At 40.1% G+C, this 20,490-nt stretch overlaps 2 protein-coding genes across 2 annotated transcripts; both read right to left on the bottom strand.

Annotated features, from left to right (window-relative positions):
- Positions 1-12,493: 12,493 nt before the first annotated feature.
- pou4f1 (POU class 4 homeobox 1) lies at positions 12,494-15,352 on the bottom strand. The gene is made up of 2 exons (XM_079460272.1): positions 14,939-15,352; positions 12,494-14,613 (listed from the first exon to the last, which is right to left on the bottom strand). The coding sequence occupies exons 1-2, from the start codon at positions 15,059-15,061 to the stop codon at positions 13,633-13,635; spliced, it is 1,104 nt and encodes a 367-aa protein (XP_079316398.1). The 5' UTR covers positions 15,062-15,352; the 3' UTR covers positions 12,494-13,632.
- Positions 15,353-16,309: 957 nt separating this feature from the next.
- On the bottom strand, positions 16,310-20,149 carry obi1 (ORC ubiquitin ligase 1). Its single transcript, XM_079459824.1, has 6 exons — positions 19,921-20,149; positions 19,223-19,358; positions 19,045-19,136; positions 18,275-18,499; positions 17,754-17,842; positions 16,310-17,640 (listed from the first exon to the last, which is right to left on the bottom strand). The coding sequence occupies exons 1-6, from the start codon at positions 19,990-19,992 to the stop codon at positions 16,551-16,553; spliced, it is 1,704 nt and encodes a 567-aa protein (XP_079315950.1). The 5' UTR covers positions 19,993-20,149; the 3' UTR covers positions 16,310-16,550.
- Between the last annotated feature and the right edge of the window lie 341 nt (positions 20,150-20,490).

Genomic DNA, 20,490 nt, shown 5'->3' on the forward strand with positions numbered 1-20,490 from the left:
TGTGATAATTATCGTCAATAATTTATGCAGGCGGGCAGTGGATGGTGTTTTTAAATGGGGTTGCTGTCTGCAGTTGCGCTCTGGCTGCTGCTGCTCATTTACCTCACTTTAATGTGCCATCTACCATTATCTATATGGGTCTGCTGTGCTTGTTTTTCACTGCTGTGGTTTTGTGCAAAGGGGCAGTTTTCCCTGTCTCGTATAGCCTCTCTCTCTCTCTTTCTGTGTTTGGTTTGTTCTGTTCTTCTTTCTGTGCTTCCGTTTCCTACCTCTGATTTTGTTATATATTCTTTGTTGTTTATGACTAACGATTGTTATTTTGGACACCCAGCACAATGGTGCTAGACAGGCTTTCGGGCATTAAACATGGTTGTGCAATAAATATTTGGACATATTTTGGTTTTAAAATTGGAACTAAATTGGAAAAGCCATACTATATTAATATTGTGATATTGAAGCACTTGATACTGTTAAAAGCGGATATCTACCGTTCGGTCCTTCACATCCTGTTCTGTGTAATATTTGTTTGATTTTTGTATGCTGTTGATCATTTCAACTAGTTTTTATATGCAACCCGGTCTTTTCACCTCTGAAAAAGGCATTTGTTAGCTGTGATAGACCACTACAGTGGGCCTAATTTGTGTTTAAGGGATGGTGCTGTTTTCAGTCTGTTTTGAGCAATGGAACAACAACGTGTGTTTGTTTTGATCTGTAGATGCCTGCTGTAATGGTGAGCTGTTTCTCTTTGTGAACACGCCGGCGTTTATTTGGTGCTTTCAGGCAAAGCGGTGCTAAAGGAGGAGTCCTAGTGCGCGAGACGGTGAGAGCGCAGCTGGCGTTTTTTGAGGCCGACTTCTGTCAAGAGGTTTGTTGGCTCGCGCGCTGATGTGCTGAGCTTCCAGTCAACTCGGGCAAAACGTGAGCCATTCTGCCAGCTTGCTGCACACATTGTGCTGACAAAGACCTTTATGACAAAAGATACACATTTTTAGTTACCTAAGAGAAGTGTTAGCTGTAGGCAGTGTGTGTGTGTGTGTGTGTGTGTGTGTGTGTGTGTGAGAGAGAGAGAGAGAGAGAGAGAGAGAGAGAGAGAGAGAGAGAGAGAGAGAGAGAGAGAGAGAGAGAGAGAGAGAGAGAGAGAGAGAGAAAGGGACTAGAACATGAAAGCTTTGTTTTCGTTTGTAAACCCACCAGTTGCACATCAGATATTTTAATATGAGAGCCATTTCCATAAAAGGAATTATTTAAATTAAAGAAGCTTCGATTCGTACATTTTGTTTGAGCAGAAGTTCTAAGCAATGTTTCATATGCTGTGACATTTCTCCCCGTCTCTCTCTCTCTCTCTCTCTCTCTTTCACGCGCATAAAAGAGGCGCTCGCGGATCGTTTTGCCTTCCTTTGGCAAAATGAAAGTTCAGGGTCAGCATTGACTGAAAATGATACACTCTCCCAGGGGAATCTGTGCACTTTCCAAAATGTAAATCGCACCTTGGAAAAGAAACACGCGCTTTATGTGTGTAACCGCGGGCGCGCGCGCGTCCGCTCCCCCGCTGTTCTATAAACTCGCGCTGCTCACCTTTAAACAGCGCAACAATAATCAATGGTCCGTTATTAATGATAAAAGTCATTTATGTACACAGTTCTCGGCTCCCGCAGGGCTCGATGCAACTTTGTAGTGCTGGAGAGCATTTCTCGCTTGATCTGTCCTCCGTATCGGATTCTTCAGCAGTGCGCACAGAGGTCCAGAGCATCCGGATCGGCTCAGGCGCGCGGCGGATTGATCCAACCTTTCAGAAAATATGGATGCGCTCGATGGCAAATGAATTCAGCAGGACGACTGTTATATGGACGTATCTTTGTTTCAATCTCAGTGAACTGAAAACGAGTGAGGCAAATGTTTGATTATATTGACTGGTCACCGGTTCCCCTCAAAAGCGTGAGACATTTGGTTTGTAGGAAGGGAGAAATGGATTATGTTATTGATATCAGGGGAGCAGAATCACTTTCCTCCGATCATACTTGGAGAGTGTGCCTGGAGCTGCACAAAATATAAGTGACAGTAATACAAACGAGTGTTCTCTGTTCCGGCATTTCAAATTCCCATGAAAAATCAAAAAATTGACAGTATAATTTGCTAGTGCGCTTTACTTGTTTTGCACTGAACAAATCATCCAAGTCAACCTACAGAAAAAATGCATACTAGCCTACTGCTCTGAATTTATGATCCTTTTCTGATGATGACTGTTTGATGGCTGGGGCTGTGAAGTTGAACTTCCTCTCTGGGTTACACAGATTTGAAGGCATTCTGGTGACCTTTTGCAGTCAACAACATTACACTGAAAGTCTAAATGTATTATCTAACATTTAGTTGCTGTCCTTCTGAAACCTTGCGTGTCGAAAAGCAAAGAAAATGGTTAAATAAATAAATACTTTAAAAAAGCACTTTTTAGCACCTTTTATTGGTTTCATATTTTCAAAACTCAAACGATGTGGATATACACGGTTTCGGTAGGACCGCATAGATATGGTTGTTAACAAAAAATGAAGCCCCAACCCTAATTTAAACCCCTTATACTAAAACAGACAAACACAATCTAATGGCAATTCATAGATCATCTCATTTGTACAAGATCTGAGTCCCAAAATGTATTGAAAACACAGCGAACCCCCGAGGTGGAGGATACCATACTGTCTAAGTAAGTCGTTTTGGAGCAGTGCACCAGAGTTTTTCTTAGTTGTCTGCTAGATGATCAATGTTAAAGATAGCATAGTTATGGAAAGAGAAATTGAATTGGAGAAAGAGAGCAAGAGAGAGAGAAATCCCACATCACAGTTCATTAGGCTAGCCATGCATAAATCATATTAATTACGGAGACAACGCTGTATTAAGAACTCGTGGTGGGAAAATGAAAGGATCAAGTCTCATCTCTGGCCGGAGTTAATGAAAATACTCATTACCTGATGATAAACTGAGAGCGCGGGGAGATGGAGAGACCGTGAGCACATTTGTATTAATCGAGAGGTAATAAAGTTTCCATTTTATGCTGAGTCATACTGTTTGACTGGTTAATTGACCATCACTGCACAGATTTTATTGGTCAATTACATCGCAGCATCTGATGACCCAACCGTGCCATGCTCAATTATTTATTACTCATTATAAAGCGGATAGTTTATGTGCTGGATGCTGATTGGACAATATGAGATTCCAGGCATGCAAAATTGCACAATATAGTAACAGATGGGATGCAAAACACCTGTTTATCAGGTATTTTTTTAATTGGTTCTAATACAATTTTATGTTTCTATATTTAAAAAAGTGTATCCTATTATTAGCTATTGAGGACCACCTGATACACACTAGTGACCCCCACACACACCCAGATGGAGTCCCGCAATCATACCAGGGACTCTGAAGCCGTCTTTGTTTAATTTGCAGTTAATATCAGATTTTGTCCCCATTGATTTTCTCTGTGTTTTCACTCTAAATAATTCAGTGACATTCCTCACCCCCCCCCCCCACCTTCTCCCTCTATAGTCATTTAATGGTCAATAAGTGGGGTAAAAGTGTATGATGTCGGATGGGGTCGGTTTTGACGTTGAGCGGTGTGGGTTCTGTCCTCTAGAGGTGGGGGTGTCGGGGGCGGTGATACGGGGAGCTTGTGTAAATTTAGACAGATGATGCAGCACCGCACTCAATCAGAACGATCAAGACGTACATCAATAGTGGTTTCTCTGTTTGAGCTCTGGATAATGGACAGAGAGCAGAGAGAGGATGATGACAGTAAGGTGAACGAGTTTTAAGTGGTGCTCAAACATCCTTCATTGAACCCAAAAATTGTAAGGAATATGCTCGTTGATATTTGTGATCTGATGACCAAAGACAATCCTTTTTCTGATTCCATCCTCATTCATATCTATAGACTTGCCAGAACAATCTCACGGGCAATTCAAAACTGTTTTACGAGATGGCTAGTTCATATGAATTCGTATGATTTGCTTTAGTAAGGTTATATTTAGGGGCTTCAGCATTGCTTTTTTTTAAATAATCATACATTTTAATATGATTCACATTAGTGTGCACTATAAAGACTTCTGAAACCAAGTCATATTTTGGATTCAAAACATAGAAAGTTCTGAAAGTTATTTACCAATAATCGTCTATTGTGTCTAACCCTCTAATATCATTAATGGCAAGCATGATACAAGCATCTTAATGCGTCTTTCTTAAACCGAGCAAAGGTGTGAATGAGAAAAGTTTCTTTGAATGATGACTTCTGTTCCTGGCTTCAGAAAATCTGGAATAGAGAGCACCATTTGTGTGTGGCTTTTTGAACAAATATATTTTACCATATTTCTTATTGTGTTTCCAATCTTTCAGTTAATGTCTTGACCAGCTATAAATGTGATCCTGGTAGCTTGATACCATAGAGAGGTGGTGTAAAGCACTATTTATAAAGAATAATCTCCACCCGGAATTATGTCTGTAATGCATAACAAGTTCAAACATTTGTCCCAGTTCAAAAGTAACATTTATTCAACTATACAGAGCTCAAATAATAATAAATAAAATGTGATCCTAACATGCATGTTTCATTTTGACCCTCAATAACATTTAGATTATACTGCAGTTGCGCTACTTTAAACACTTTTACAACATGAGAAAACGTGACAAAAATATGTTGTATTTAAAGGGATAGGTCACGCAATAAAAGAATATTGTCGTCATTTACTTTATGCATTTATTTGTACTGCTAAACACAAATAAAGATAGAATGTTGGCATTTTTCAGCTCAGAGACGTCATTTACTACTATAGAGAAAACTTGTTTTTGTTCTGTTGAACACAAAAGAATATATTTCGAAGAATTTCTGAAAGCAAACTTTGACTATTATTATCATATTTCCTACTATGGTATGTCCCAGAACTAAAAATTGCTAACATTCTTCCAAATATCTTTCTTTGTGTTAAGCAAAACAAAGAAATGTATACATGTTTGGAATAATATGAGAATGCTTAAATAATGACAAAATGTTCATTTTTTGGTAAACTATTCCTTTAACCTATCTCAGTTTAGGAAATTTCCATGTGTTTAACGAATCTCTTCAAGCATGTGTCAGAGATTTGGGTAGTTGAGTCAGACAGAGCAATGATGATGTTGTTCCTTTCGATCTGACCTCTCATTCACCTTCATTTCCTGCCCTCACCCTGACAGCTTGATCAGGTCGGCCAGCAATAGGGGAGTGTCAGAGCAAATCCAGCTCGGTGGGGCTACGGCCTCACCTGTCACTCTCAAACATCAGGGGGCTCAAGGTTTCCCTGGTGGGCTCTGGTTAGAGACAGAACTCACTCCTGATGACCTGCAGCCGTCTCAGCCAGACACAGAACCGACATGCTAATCAATGATGGTCTGTCAGGATGACGGGCTGATAAGACGAGAGGAAAATGACTGGGAATGAACTACAGTGTGTGTTTCAGGGTGTTGCAACTGCTCTGGTTCAGTTCTGCCTGAGTGGAACGGAGGACTCCAAGCGAAATGATGCTATATTTACCCCCAAATTGTATTCACACGTTCACTCTGAGGGGTTTATCACAACTAATTTGTGTTTAACTTTGAATTGGTTCAAAGGAATTTATCTGTGTATATCAAGAGCGTGTGCGTGTGTGCATGCTTGTGTGTCTCCGCACCTAAGAAGTGTGTAACTGGATCTAATCGATGATATTTCAGTCTGGCTGCAGAATATGAGCACACTTTTACAGATTTTGAAGCGAAACTAGTGAATTTCTTTCATAATCAGACACAGGAAAGATGTTTATTATAGCCTAAATATTATAAATAATACATTACAGACACACAATAAGCAGTGTCCATTGAGGAAGGAAACAGTTGTACATTAATTCTGTTTTTATTTTGAATATGAATTAATTGCAGTTACAGTATGGCAACATTTTCGTAGGTCAATTCAGTATAATTGCGTTGACACACAAACTGTCACAGATCAAAAACAAACAGTGTTATTCAGTCCCGGGCATTGGCGACGTCGTCAATTATTCATAGCGTTCTTCTTTAATAACCAACCAAATATTTAAAATATCATTTAATAATTCATGCACGGAATATGAATTTATGCACAAACTGATGAGTGATGTCACAGAGTTCAAATCACTGATTCAAACTAGACTTTTGCATTTTTATAAGAAAATATAAGTAAAGCTTTTATATTCAGATTCTAATCTATGTGTGGTTACCATGGTATTGCTAGAGTAATTTGAGTGGTCCTTTTTTGGTTGCTAGGGCGTTGCTAGGTGATTGCTTACATGGCTAAAGGCACAATATACGCTTTAAATTAATACTCGAGCTAATTTGATCACATCTCTTGCCCTTATAAGAACAGTTATTCATATGTGAAAGGTTTTCTGTTGGCTATGATTTCAGATGATTGCTTAAAGGAACGGTTCATCCAAAAATGAAAATTCTGTTTAGATATTTTATATATATATATATATATATATATATATATATATATATATATATATTTATATTACAAAGAATGCCATAGTAGGAAAAATGTATTTGTTCTGTTAAACACAAAATAATATATTTTGAAGAATGTAGGAAAGCAAACAGTTTTGGGGACACTTTGACCACCAATGTTATTTTTTCTATTGTGGTAGTCAATGGTGGCCAAAAAATGTTTGTTTGCAAGCATTCTTCCAAATATCTTTCTCTGTGTTCATCTGAACAAAGAAATTCACACAGATCTGATGACAGATAAAAAATTGTTATGGGAGAACTGTACCTTTAAATATTTTTTTGTAATGTAAGAGCAAACAACTCAGTGACAATACTCCAAACACACATCTAAATCATCTCTCTCTCTCTGTCCCGGTGCTGTAAATGAGTTGGGCTAACCTCTCTGACCACGCTCTTTCCTGTCTCTGCTGAACCACACATCTCATGAAATATTTAATGTGCTCGGGAGTGACCGACCTCTCTTCTCCTCTTCTCTCCTCTCTTCTTCCTTCAATTTATTTTCTCCACCCATCTATTTCACGATTCCTGTCCTGTCAAGTTCATCTGCCCGATCCACTTGCCCACTTAGTACATAATGAATGTGACGTCATAATTATTGTCATGAACATATACAATGTTATAATAGAGCATCATCTGAAATTGATGTCAATCAATAATTTATTCACCATCAAACCGGTAGGAATTTATTTTTTCTGTGTAACGCAAAAATTGTTCCCCATATTTCTCAAAATATGTGTCCCTTTAAGACACAGTGTGTTTTATTTCATATCAGTGGCATTTACCTACACAGCCGTCAATGCCGTTGACTCCCGATTTTTGTTTCTCATTAGATTTTAATATTAATGAAAAAATCTTAAATTATGGTCTAACACATGACTTCAGATGGTTTATAACCATCTTCCTTTAAGGAATCATTTGTTCCTCTCTCCCATCATCATCTCCGTGTCTGAAGTCGCGTCTGCAAAATTTGTGACGTCACGTCCGGGCGCTGCCGATGACCTCAGACTGCAGGACACTCCATCCAGTTTCATTCGTCCTTTTTGCATATGGTTTGGCATTCTAGTGCCACTAGATCTGGGGCCGGTGTCTTGTTTAATCAACACTGATGAATATTTGATGGTGTGGTGGTGAGCACAGGGGTGGCCCAGGACGGTTCTCTCATTATCTATACACACACACACAGTCTGCGATACACACGGCCTTTAAACCCGTTAGAACGCACACAAAGTTTGCAACTTCGACTATAGACTCTAGCTGATGAATGTATCCAAGCGTCCGTCGCTAGATCACGATTATCCAGATTGAAATGTGACGACTGGATGAGTTTATAGTGACACAGTGTTGGCCCATGCTGTCAGATCTTGTTTGGGATGTGTTTCATGCATAATGTATCGCATTAGAGCTATCTTTACCTCTACGTGCAGACATATGTGATCGATAAGCCATTCATTGGGATAAATGATCAGCTTCCTATTTTTCCCATGTAAAGATCTGTGGAGGGCCTTAGCGGAGATGTTCGCTGTCACTCAATGGCCGATGGTGGCTGGTTTATTTTTGATGCATTGATATTAGAATCTAAAGTCATATCTTTTAATTGTATTTGCATTGTTCATTAAGATGCTGTTCTCTTATTATTAAGGACACTTAGATGTTTCACCTAAAATTCGACAGGAGAAATAAATACAGACACAAATGGGTCAAAAGTTCACGTTACGAGAGTAGCGCTAAGATTTGTAATTTATTATTAAAATGAGTTACTACCTGGATCATTTCATTGGTAATTTTGGTCTTGAAAGAGTTAAAATATGCAATCTTGACGTTTTTGCAGGATAAAAATCTAAAAGGAGAAGTAAAAGTCTCCATTTAATCTCATCGCTGTCAATGAGAAATCATTGAGATGAAACCATTCTGTTTGTTTATGTGTTTTCTCTGAAGGCTGTTTACTGCAACGCCTTGAAGCATTACGTGAAATGTGAAAGCCATAACTCTTATTTATTTACAGTAAACGATCTTGTCATACCAAAAGAGAAACTTTTACATGGATTCTTTGGGCAACAAAACTCCATTTTAAGGGCCCATTCGTAAATAGTGTCAGCCAGAGCTGGTTTGTAAATATCTCCACGCTGTGGTGAAGAGGGATCTCGGGAACAAACGATGAACTCCGGAGGCAAAATGAGGATAATGATGAGGGGCGAGTGTGTTCAATAGAAGGTCAAAAAGTGCAGGGCCCGGGGCCACGAGAGCGTTAAAGAGACAGGATGAGAGAATGCACTTGACATTTATACGGCCCTTCATAAAGAAACAGACTGACAGTTCCTCTAATGATCCAATGAGAGACTCAGAATACCTCACAATTCTCACAGCTAAAAAACCCAGAGCAGGATATTGTTTGGCAGAAAGAGCTTGCTGGCTCTTTAATTTCTGCCAGTTTGTTCTTGAAGGATGCATTTGCTTTTGGAGTCAAGGTGTCTGTGATAGAGCAGCATTTGATGCACAGATAAATGCAGAGAGCAGAGCATGTTTTGATCTGCATAAATACTTTAACCTCTATTTTGTTCCTTGCTGCCACAGCGGTGAAGGCTCTGGGTTGGGAAGCGGGGAGGGGTCAACCTTGCTTATCAAATATTTTTCTACTTAAATGACGGATTTATTAAACAAATAGGTTTTTGGTCTGACTCTGAACCCCATGTGATTGAAATATGCCGTTGTGTCAACAGCCTGGCACCTCTTGACGCTGGAAGATCACTGAATAAATACAAGTTGGAAATGAACACAGATCCCGAGGATTCGCTCTCCAACCCCCTGTTTGACATTTCCGTCCACGGGCCATCCTTCATTGACATTGTTATAACCAATAAAGAGCTGTGAATTTGCCCTGGCTGTGCGTGTGCTGCGCGTGTTTCCCATTAACCACAAGTCGTTGGATGCTGGTGGCCAAATGACTAATTACGCCCATTAAAATACCTTCATAATAATAATACACTTTTTATTAATTCGATCTTTAAGTAGCCTACAAGAAATTGCATGCTTATATAATTACTAAATATATCTATAGATCTATTAATTATAGAAAAATATATAATAATAAAATAACAGTATTGTACAATAATATTGCAATAACTCGTTATGCAATCACTGGGGCAACGTGTGAATAACAGCAATATTTACGAAAAAAATTAATCGTATTTAAATACGTTGGATTTAAATAACTCAAATTTATGACACACAAATCCAAAAAGGCCAATGCTCGGCTGTGAGTTCACCTGGAGTTCATTTTTCATGTAAAAAACATATTCGTATAAAGATCGCTTCGCGTAATTCATCTGGAATAGTTTTATTTTAAACTTTTTTCCTCCTATAAAACCGCACGTGATCACAACAAGGATGTTCGTAATTGGAGCAGAAAGACAGATTTTTCTGTTTATTCGTGCATTTGCTGCGTAAAGAGCATCAGAAACGTCTGTTGACATCTCACATCTTTAACTGTTCCCCATCGTTCGCCTTTTCTCTTTCAAATCCGTTTGTGTTTTGCTTGAAACGGGCTGCCTGTTGTTTTTTGTTGTTTGCTGAACTTTGAGGGTGGGATGCTGTTGAGTTGTGTTGATGAAGCATCTCTTGATTAATAGATCCACGAGGCAAACCGGCTGACATATGGCTCATGAAGCAGCTGGGATCTGTACCTGCGGCATCCCCTCCGGCCATTAACATATTAGAGGCTTTAGAGCAGGCAGAAAGACAGCAGCACCCTAGAGCTGTTTGATATAGACTCTCAATAATGCATTATTCTTCAATCTGCGAGGGAGCTGTTCGTGGTGCTGAAATACGGTGCGCGCGCGTCCTCGCTTTTCGGAAAATGCAGCCAAAATGTAGTTTATTGCTAAGTTTTGTATGAATATAAAAAGAGGATTTGGCAAAGCATAAGAGAGAATGCACATTTAGTGGAATAATCATTTTTATAACTAAATGATAATGACAACAGCTTTATGCATCGCGCTGTGTAAAGGGGAAAACGGGCAGTTATTCGTAATTTATAGTTGATCTGACTTACGAATTCGTATTGATGCAGTAAAATGATATAGGTCATTTTAATATAGCCAGTAATTTTGATGTTATCACAATAGATTATTTAGCTATTTTGGAGTAATTTACAAAACATACAGTATCTTTGTTTTGTTGAATACTTAAATCACCAAAAGTCACCAAGTCAAAGAAAATCTAATTACAGTAAAATAACAAAAAGACAAATATTTTGGTTGCCGCTGTTAGAAAATAAAGCACACGAAAACATTTTAAAACCATATTTTTAATGTAGCTAACGTTGGTGAGTGCCGTGTTGTATAGCACAAAGTCGCTCGATATCACTTCTAAACTACAGATGGAAACGAAAAATACAATTTGCACTTGCTTAGAAAGCTGTCGAATTTAAGAGAGCGTCGAATTTTGACGATTGAATTAAAAAAAGCAAGTGCCAGTCAAATGATATCATTCATTTGTACTGTGAAGAAAATGTCCATATACTCACGCAACCGCGTTCCTCTCTTCGTTGCCAAAAGCCAAACAGAAACAATAAATGTGTCTTTTTCCAGTAGCACTGCAGCTGCGACCTGCTTTCATCAAGCGCTTCCCTGAAAAAGCCCGATAGCTGTCTGAAAATATTGCATTTTATATCAGCAAAGCGCGATTAATATTGCATCACCTACATATAACATATCTTTTTAAAGGCAGCAAAATGTAAAGCTCCCACCCCTTCCTTCTATATTTTCTCCTCAATTTTACACCGCGAAAGACTTGCAGAGTAGTTGTTTTTATGAATAAACAAACGTATTCGACAAATTTAACACCTTTCTTTAGCGTGAGGTCCTATTAAGCGACTTCTTTATTGCTGTTGTTTTGGAGACGGCCTGGTCTCAACCTTCATTAAATGTTTATTGTGAGTTTGGTCCTCTCGTGTGGTTCTGGGGCTGGTGTGATGCTTTTCGAATTACGAGGGATTTTGAATGGCAGAAGTACATTTGGTGGAGTTGTAATGTAAGTCTTATGTTACCTCATTTAGCAGACACGTACATGGCCAAAATACCATTTGTTTGACACACTAAGATCCCATTAGGCGCCGATAACAATTACTGAGGTTTTTAATTAGTGTCTTGTTGTATTTCGTTTATTAATTTTCCAAACCACAGAGCATGAATTATTTAATAAACCGTAGTAAGGGTATTTAAAATGAATGCTCATAAGGCAGAAAATGGCGCGACAGTGATGGAAATGTGTTCATTATTATTGTTATTATTTTTATGCAGTTAGTAAATAAGCCGGATAATACAGACGTTTGATATATATTGCGTGAAACCAAATACAGATATTTTTAGAAAGCAGAACAAAAAGGGAATTGTGATGGCGAAAGACCAGTCTGTATAGTCTGGATTGCAGAACTTAAAATGATGGGAAATAATGTATAAATAATGTTTGCTTTCTGTTTCTCTAGTAATGACTGCATATCAAACGTTTGCGTTTGTAAGAAAAAGAAAGGAAAAGAAAAGGTTTATGGATCTCCGGGAACAAAGTTTATGATGTCAATTTCTCTCTCAGAAAACAAGGGAGGCTTAGATTTTGCGCCATTAAATTTACTCGTGACCCCATAGTAGTCTTTTGGGAGAAGGGTATTTCATTTCAGTCTGGCCTTTTAATTTTGGCACCGAACTTTTTTGCATGTAATGGGAAACTACTGTACATATAACGAATTGTATTGTGCATTGAGTACTATTTAACAAAATAACATAAAAGGAAAGTTATAAAATTTCAATATAAAATGTACTTTTTTTCCGTGACCTTTAACTATATTACAACTGTTTGGATACAGTGGCTAAATATGTGTTTAATTGGCCTTCTTAATTGAAGGTCTGTCTATCCATGCTGTTAAATGAGATTTTCATCCGAAACACCCCAATGACAGCATTGACTTGGATTTTCCATCGTTTATTTAGAAGATTTGCCGGGACTTGAGCCCCTGCAGCTGGATTTGGCTTACAGAATGGAGAAAAGTTTGGATGTTCAGATGGTAAGACAGCAGACTGTTGGACAGGTGCACAGGTATGACAAGAGTGAGACGTCTCGTGATGCGCACGTGGCCGCTGTTTGTAAACATACTTGTGCACAAAATAAAATCATTACTTACACAGCTTCTTTTCCCCCGAACATTAACACGACAAACAACGTTGTGTCTTTATGTGAACACAGGCATTAAACAGTGACTTACACCATCCACAAAGGTCTACCAGTAGATACTCTATGTAGTGCTTAGTATTTTTTTCTTTCGATGCATAGAATGTTTGCACTGCAAACCAAAGTATACAAACCAACAAACTCATATTGTAGGACAATTTCTTTGTAAGTATAATTATCTTAATCATGCGATTGAACTAAAATCCGCCACTAACATTTCCAAAGGAAAAGTCAACGCCGGAGGAAGAATCCCGATTTTCAACAAATACGAGCGGTGGCTGCCACCTTTATGTCGCACTCATCAATTAAAAGGGACTTTCGAATACTTTCGTTTCCTTTCTGCTTTTCCATTCCGTATTTTTCCGAGCAAACATTTGAAACACTGAACGATAACATTATCAGTAAGACTGTGATCCACTGGGTCTGCGTTTAACACATTTAATAATCAAAAATAGAGCAGTTCCCTATTACGCATGAATACATACACAAATATGCTGAAAATAAATAAATTCATAAATCATAAATAAATTAGTATAGTATTACACTATGAGGTAATCCATAAATGTCTATTTTCATCATTTTAAATAAACGTCATTGTTGAAAAAATCTGGCTAAAATAAAGCTCGATTTAACAATGGAATTTTATCGTGACCGATAAAAAGCATTGAACATATGAAATGTAGTTCATCCGGATTACCTGTTATTTGCATACTTTACATTCACTAGTACAGTGAAAAGAAAGAGAGCACGTGAGTTCTGAAATAAAACGGTAATAATCATATTTGTCGTGAGCACACGGATGTGAAAACCAGCAGAGCCAAAGCGATGTTCCTTGGTCCCAAAAAAGTCAGTCCAACTCAGTCTTTTATAAGTAGTCCATCAGTGGGCTGCAGAAAATTTCAACCTCTTTTGCTTTTGTCTTTGGTTGCAAAACCATACTCGCACCACGTTCTTTTTGAGGTCCAATTTTTCAGCTATAGCCGCGATTTTCTCCGAAGACGGTCGAGGCTGAACAGCAAAATAAGCCTCCAGAGATCGTTTCTCCGGAGCCGCTATGGAGGTCCGCTTGCGCTTCTTCTCGCTCCCGTTGAAAATGTCGGGTTTGCTCATTTTTTCTCGCTGCGCGCCCTCGGCCTCCTCCAGCCACGCCTGAAGGATCGGTTTGAGCGCGATCATGTTGTTGTGAGACAGAGTTAGAGACTCGAACCGACAAATGGTACTTTGGCTCAGCGAGCCCACGCCCGGGATCTTGAGGTTCGCCAGCGCGCCCCCCACGTCCGCCTGAGTCACACCGAGTTTGATCCTCCTCTGTTTGAAGCGCTCCGCGAACGCCTCCAGCTCCCTCGGGTCAGTGTCCGAGTCATTTATGGAGGAAAGTCCGTTGTTACAGAGTCCCGGTGCGCCCTGATGCGCACCGCCGTGGTGGCCCGGTAAGAGGCCGTGGTGGGTGAGCGGCGAGTTCATGTTCATAGCAGCCTGGTGAGACAGGTGGGTCAACCCGTGCATGTGAGAGTGCGTGTGGGCCGAAGAGGAAATCAGACCTCCTCCGCCGCCCCCACCGCCGCCTCCGCCGGCTCCTTCGTGCGCGCTGGGCATCAGGGCCAGCGACGGAGAGCTGATATGGTCCATGAGGTCGGGCGGCTCGAGGTTCTGGTGGTGGTGGTGATGATGATGGTGGTGGTGGTGGGCGAGTGGCACGGTGGAGGAGGACGAGCATGGCACGGTGTTCATCGTGTGGTACGTGGCGTCGGGCTTGAACGGGTGACTCTTGCTCTGGGACACGGCGATGTCCACGGCCGCCAGAGCCTCGGCGCGGGCCAGGAGCGTCTCGTCCAAACTGGCGAAGATGTTGCTCTGTAGCTGCAGTCGGGGAAAGAGAGAGAGAGAGAGCGAGAGGAAAAAGAAAGCAGATATATCAGCTGGGGAATAGTGTCAACACATAACACACAGAAAATCCTTTTTTAGAAGCTTCCAGTCATAAACATTTATACAAAAAACTGGCGAAGTCTAAGCCTTCAGCGAGCATGCCTTCAGAAAAGATCACAGACGTGCGGATGATTGCCGTGAATTACATAAAAAAAAACATTAAGGCAGTGTGTGCCTCGCAGCGCTCCTTATTATTACGCGCACCTGGCGCGCGGAGGAGAAACCGGGCGAGAACGACAGAAGTTTGCTGCTCGTTTACCTGTGGAGTTTGCAGACAGGCTCTCCTGATCGCCTCCGAGCTCGAGTGCAGAGTTGTGTACTTGTGCTCAGGTAAGGTGGGATGCATGGCGAAATGATGCTGTTTGCTGTTCATGGACATCATCTTTGCGAGTGATCCCGCCCGGATAAAGTGCACGAAAGGCTTGAAAAATACAAAACAAAAACAAAAATACAACGATCCGGTTTCCTGTGCTCTTGTTCCCTGTCTTCGAGCAGTCAGGCGGATGCTGGAGTCGCCGGCTGCTTGATGGTAAAGCGGAGATGCCTGTAGTGCGTCTGTCTCTGTTTGGCTGCGCTGTGTGCGGATGAGGAGCGCTCTTACACCTGAGTCCCTGACATCTCGTCCGGCAGCCTCGCCTATTCTCGCGAGACGAGCGCGATTGACTCCTTTCTCGTCTTCGCCTCTCCCTCTTTCTGCCCTCGTCTCATCTCGTGTTTGGCCTGCCGAGAGAGGGAGGCGTCCACACCTGTGGATTCAGCGCGCATGCGTGCTGCGCTGACGGGTTTGTAAAATTCGTGGCTGTTTAATGCGTATGAATTTTGTAATCGTTTTTATTGATTCATTTGTTGTGCTCATTTAAACCTTAAATAGAATGAAAGCATTTAACATGATCAGAGATATTGTGTTTTAATATTTATAAAGATATGAATGCGATGAATATATTAAAAATCGTATTTACAAACCTGTTCTAAAGTAATAGAATAAATATTTGAGTACATGTCGATTTAAATATGGTAACAAATTATACAATACATATTTTAAAGCAATTGTCACACTACTTATACATTCATTTCTAACCTTTTCTTTATTTAAGACATATTATAAGAAAAGTACCTAAATATCACATATTTAAAGATCCTATATATTTTATACATATATACCAAAATATGTAATCCAATAATTTACTAAAACAAATAATATAAATTCTAAATATACAATTAATGCAATAAAATAAAATGACTTATTAAAAGATATGTTTAGAAGAAGAGTCGTCAAACATCACTGATGTTTATCGCAGTGATGTCACGTTGTGAGTTATTACACAACTTTAACTATCATATATATTTCACTAAACTGAGCACTGTATGCATTTTTCAATGTCTAACGGTTTCTAGTTGGAGCTAATGAAGTGTTAATAAGGGTTAATAACTAGGATTAATTCATTCTTTAATAGACTGTTCACAGGGTGGATATTAAATGGATTTGTTTAGTGGATAAAATTAAAAAACACTGTGATTATTGTTGGGACAAAAACATGAAATTATTTTTAAAATTATGACCGTGTGAATGTCAACACCTGACTTAAAAAAGCATTTAGCATACATTTCTAAAAACATCTCATTTCAAACTGGTTGCTTAGATTGAATTTATTGTTTTTACAGTTCAAATACAATTAAGTGAATCTCTTCAATGCCACATTACTTTGGACAAAGATCTAACTCAATTCATAAGAATGAATGTTTGATATTCGCACCTTCCTGAGGATACGGATGTTTGGACTGCTGTCATAATAATGAACAACAAGGTAAATCTGTAAGAAAGTCCAGAGAGAACAACGGTGCTCAAGAAAATATCTGCAATATTTTTGCTTCTACTTTAGTTTTGAAAGTTTGGAGGGGCTGGAGATGTCCGATCCTGTGGGACACTTGCGTTTGGTGGACTGCCCGGGATGTTCCACTGCAAGATCAACAAATGAAACTTTTTCCTCAGAAGTGTTAACGGCATCATGGGTGTTCTCCTGCGTCGCTGATGTGGCCTGGTTCTCTCTTGCCGTTCCGGGATCAGCCAAGAGGTTGCTACAGAAATCCAGCTCTGGTATTTGTGTGGCATCAAAGGCTGGTGAACGCGATGAAGAGGAAGCTATGGGAAGGTGAGAGACTTGACCGCTGGAGCTCTCACCATCAGCCATCATAGAGTCCAACTCAGAGATCTTGTCCAGATATGCCGCATCCATGGAAGCTTCGCTGTTTCCCGCCGGGTCCTCCTCCGAAGATGTGCTTTCAGGCCGCTTGAATTTCTCTCCGTTTTCATCCAGCTGTGGAAGCTCAGGCCTGCTGTCCATCCAGCCCATACAGGAGGCCTCTTTGTCCGAGTTCACAGAGGGTTTCTGACTGTAGGAAGCACCTGTGCTCACTTGGAAGGTTCTTGGGTCTTGGTTGACAGAGCTGGTTGAGCTCTGACAATCGTCAAAGCTGAGTCTTCTCAGGTACGTGAGAGGCTTGAGATCCAACTTCCTGTCACTGCAAACCCCAGGACTCTTTAAGCTCAGAGATCTGAGAGCCGAGGAAGGCGTAGAGGGAACTGTAACATCCTTCTGAGGAGTCAAGGGCCCTTCTAAAAAATCCACGCTTTGGCATACATCGGATGTTGTCAGGAGGTGCGCGTGGTTGTTGGGGAGCTGTGTAAGCTCTTGGTCCAGATCTGTACAAACAGAAGTCTCCTCCATTTGACTCAAGCTCCTCCGCATTAGGGTAATTCTTTCAACTCCTCCATCTTGTGTTCCCCCAGACACAGTGCTCGAGTGCACGGCCTCTTCAGACTGAGGTTCGTCCCTCTGGTTTTGGGCTTCGAGTTCTTCGATGTATTTATCGCTGCGCTCTAGAGCTCTCCTCAGCTGGGCAATGTCCCGCTCATACTGATGGATTTTAGCTTCCAGGGCTGCAACAGTATACCTGCCGAATCTCAATGGAAAACACAAACAAGCCCCTTAAAACATGCATCTGTACATACTATGAAGAGGAAGATACTGAGCACCTCGAAATCTTACGTAGTGCATCACATGCAAAGTACTTACTTTTGTGGAGATCTGCTGTCCACTTCGGCTTTCAAACGCATATTTTCTTGGATTAGGTCAAAATTCTGTGACCGTAGAGTCTTGTTAGCCTGGGGGAAAGAAGCAGGTTGCTTTCAGAACTGTTTTCTTTTATTTTCAGGGAGCTGGTGAAGTCTGTGTTGTGCAGAGAGCACAAATAACACTATTTCCCACACTTTCTGGGGTGGGGGAAACTTTATATACTGCACAGAGAAACTCTGGGAATACACATTCCTCCTCAAAAATCAAAGTTTCAATGTTTATCTATTTATCCATCCATAAAGTCATTAAATACGAAGAGAGTAAACGAGTGTATTTACATTGCACAACTTAATTAAGCTAGTGATATAAGACAAATGCATATTTTGTTAAAATTACACACAAATATTTATATTAAGTAAAAAAGCAAACCCATGCAAAATTATATTTAATCTGCATTTATGCAAGAGGAGTTTTTTCAAGTTAATTCCTGGTATCATTTAAAAAAGGACCCACAATCGTACCTCTTTTAGTCTGTCGAGATCCTGGTTGACATTCCTGTAGAGGTCATTAGCAGCTCTAAGCTTATTGGCCGACTCTTCAAGGACACTCGGGTCAACAGTGCCGCTGGTTTCAGTCTGAGAAACTAGGATGGAGGTCGGTTCCAAAGCGGTCTTGAGTTGCATCTCAAGACTCAAGGTTTTGCTTTTCAACTCCTCGTTCTCTTTCAGAAGGGTTTCGATTTCATCCTGTCGGACACATGATTCATAACCTCCGCTAAGACATCTTACTGACTTTCAAAGCGTAGCTGGTGACTTTTATACAGACATGAGTTGAATCATTTCAAACTTGATTCAGCTTTTGAGTTTCTTAACTTTTGGTTGAGGTCATCTATATTCCAGTGTACTGCAGAAACTGGACAATATTTTCAGATGTTTGTTAGCTCGGTCTTGCTCTTCTAGAGAAATTGGCCAAAATACTGAGAACTTGTTCACATGGCAATATACAAAGTTTTGTCCAATAAATTGCTCTCTAGAAATACAGCGTTTCTTCGCATGTTTTGCTTGTATACTACATAGCCAAGTGCTGTAGGTCACATGAGTGTTCTGTGTATACAAAACATTTGTCTACCTTGCACAGTATACATACTCTGGTGATATGCTATTCTGAACATGTTTTTATGAGCTGTGGCAAAACTAAAGACTACTCAATGAAAAGGCATTCGATTTGCCCAACCTTTGGTTTACATAAGCACTTCAAAGAAAACTGCTTTTATAGAACCATTTCCAAGTACCTCGTATTCTCGAAAAAGCAGCTCTCCTCGAGACCTTCTGAGGCGTCTCTTTACAGAGTGGCTCTCGCTGGACTCACTGTCAGCTGTGGCTCCTGTAAGCGCACACACACACACACACGAAGAGAGACATTTATTCCATTTACACAAATGTTAAAATGTACAAGTGATGTTTTATTACCAATGATTTCTCTGCAGGGGTTTTCCGCTGTGATGGCCACTCTACAGGTCGGACACTGGCTGTTCTTCTCCAGCCAAACTTGAATGCACTTGTTGCAGAACACGTGGTTGTTGCAACAAATGACCGGCTGACGCACCTTTGATGCAATAGAGCAAAGCAACAGGTAAATGCAATGTTATCATGATATTATTATAATACATTGAAGAGTGGAAAAATATTTATTGGTTACAATGGGAGTTGTATTGATTTAAATGAAAACTATAATAATGGACTCTACTTGGTGTTTGTTTCTATTGGGATGTTGCCTGGCAGAACCAAAGGAAGACCATTAAATCCTATGGGAATACGACTGAAACATATATAACATATAGGAATTCTGAAAGTGGTTTTAATGCTAAACAGCTAATAAACCATAGCGGTTTATTACATAAGGTTTATGTCAGGGTAATGCTGATCATAAAGCAGAAAGTCAAATATTTCAAAATGGTTAACTTAACGTAAGCCCTTAGTTACGTTGTGTTTACACTAATATGGTAGTTATGAGTGAGATCTTCATCTTAAAAGCTAACTTTCTCATATTAACTTTAATAAGCATATACAGCCTCTTGCAAGCTTACATCGATCATAAAACGACCAAACACACAGTTGAGATCAAGTCTGAGATGCAACATGCGCATTTTAAAATTAAAGTTCGTTACCTTTCCTAGGCATATCTGGCAGGAGATCGGCAGAGTCAGAGAAAGAGTCACGTTTTGAAATGGCTGATACATGTTTTAGCTGTAAAATAAATAAAGGCATCAGATGTGAAACTCCACGATACAAAACTCCCTCCGGCAGAAACAATAGCACGCGACTACGGCAAGCGCAGAGTGCGAAAGTCGACCTTCTGCGGAACCGCGCAAACCAATCGGCGTATGACATCAAAGAACCGCGAGAGTGGTTTCAAAGCTGTCTTGTATTCTCGCGGGACCTTGATGGCAACGGTCGATCGAGCCCTCAGCGTTGCGCAGGTGAGGTCGAAGACGGCTGTTCATTTCAATAAACTTCACTTTATATCGGTAAATCTCACGAAAACAAGTCAAGGTGAGAACGTGTTAGTTGTAACTGTGAATTAAGTAGTTAAAACCCCGTATCAACACGGTTTTATTAGGGTACAAGTGAAGTAACTACTCAATCAAACAATAGAAACAAAAGTTCCTTCATTGAGGTGGTTCGTGGCTAACAGTTCCTCTTGTTTAAATAGTACAGTTATTATTACTGTGGTTAGT

Source organism: Barbatula barbatula (genome assembly GCF_947034865.1).
Source record: "Barbatula barbatula genome assembly, chromosome: 7".
NCBI lineage: Eukaryota > Metazoa > Chordata > Actinopteri > Cypriniformes > Nemacheilidae > Barbatula > Barbatula barbatula.

What these genes read in the sequence shown, in the direction of transcription:
- pou4f1 (XM_079460272.1), bottom strand. Translation starts at nt 15,061, where the DNA reads ATGATGTCCATGAACAGCAAACAGCATCATTTCGCCATGCATCCCACC. An exon ending in CCTGTCTGCAAACTCCACAG is followed by an intron (nt 14,614 to 14,938) that starts GTAAACGAGCAG and finishes CCCCGACTGCAG; the next exon opens with CTACAGAGCAACATCTTCGC.
- obi1 (XM_079459824.1), bottom strand. Translation starts at nt 19,992, where the DNA reads ATGTATCAGCCATTTCAAAACGTGACTCTTTCTCTGACTCTGCCGATC. An exon ending in CCCCTGCAGAGAAATCATTG is followed by an intron (nt 19,137 to 19,222) that starts GTAATAAAACAT and finishes GTGCGCTTACAG; the next exon opens with GAGCCACAGCTGACAGTGAG. An exon ending in GACAGCAGATCTCCACAAAA is followed by an intron (nt 17,641 to 17,753) that starts GTAAGTACTTTG and finishes TTTTCCATTGAG; the next exon opens with ATTCGGCAGGTATACTGTTG.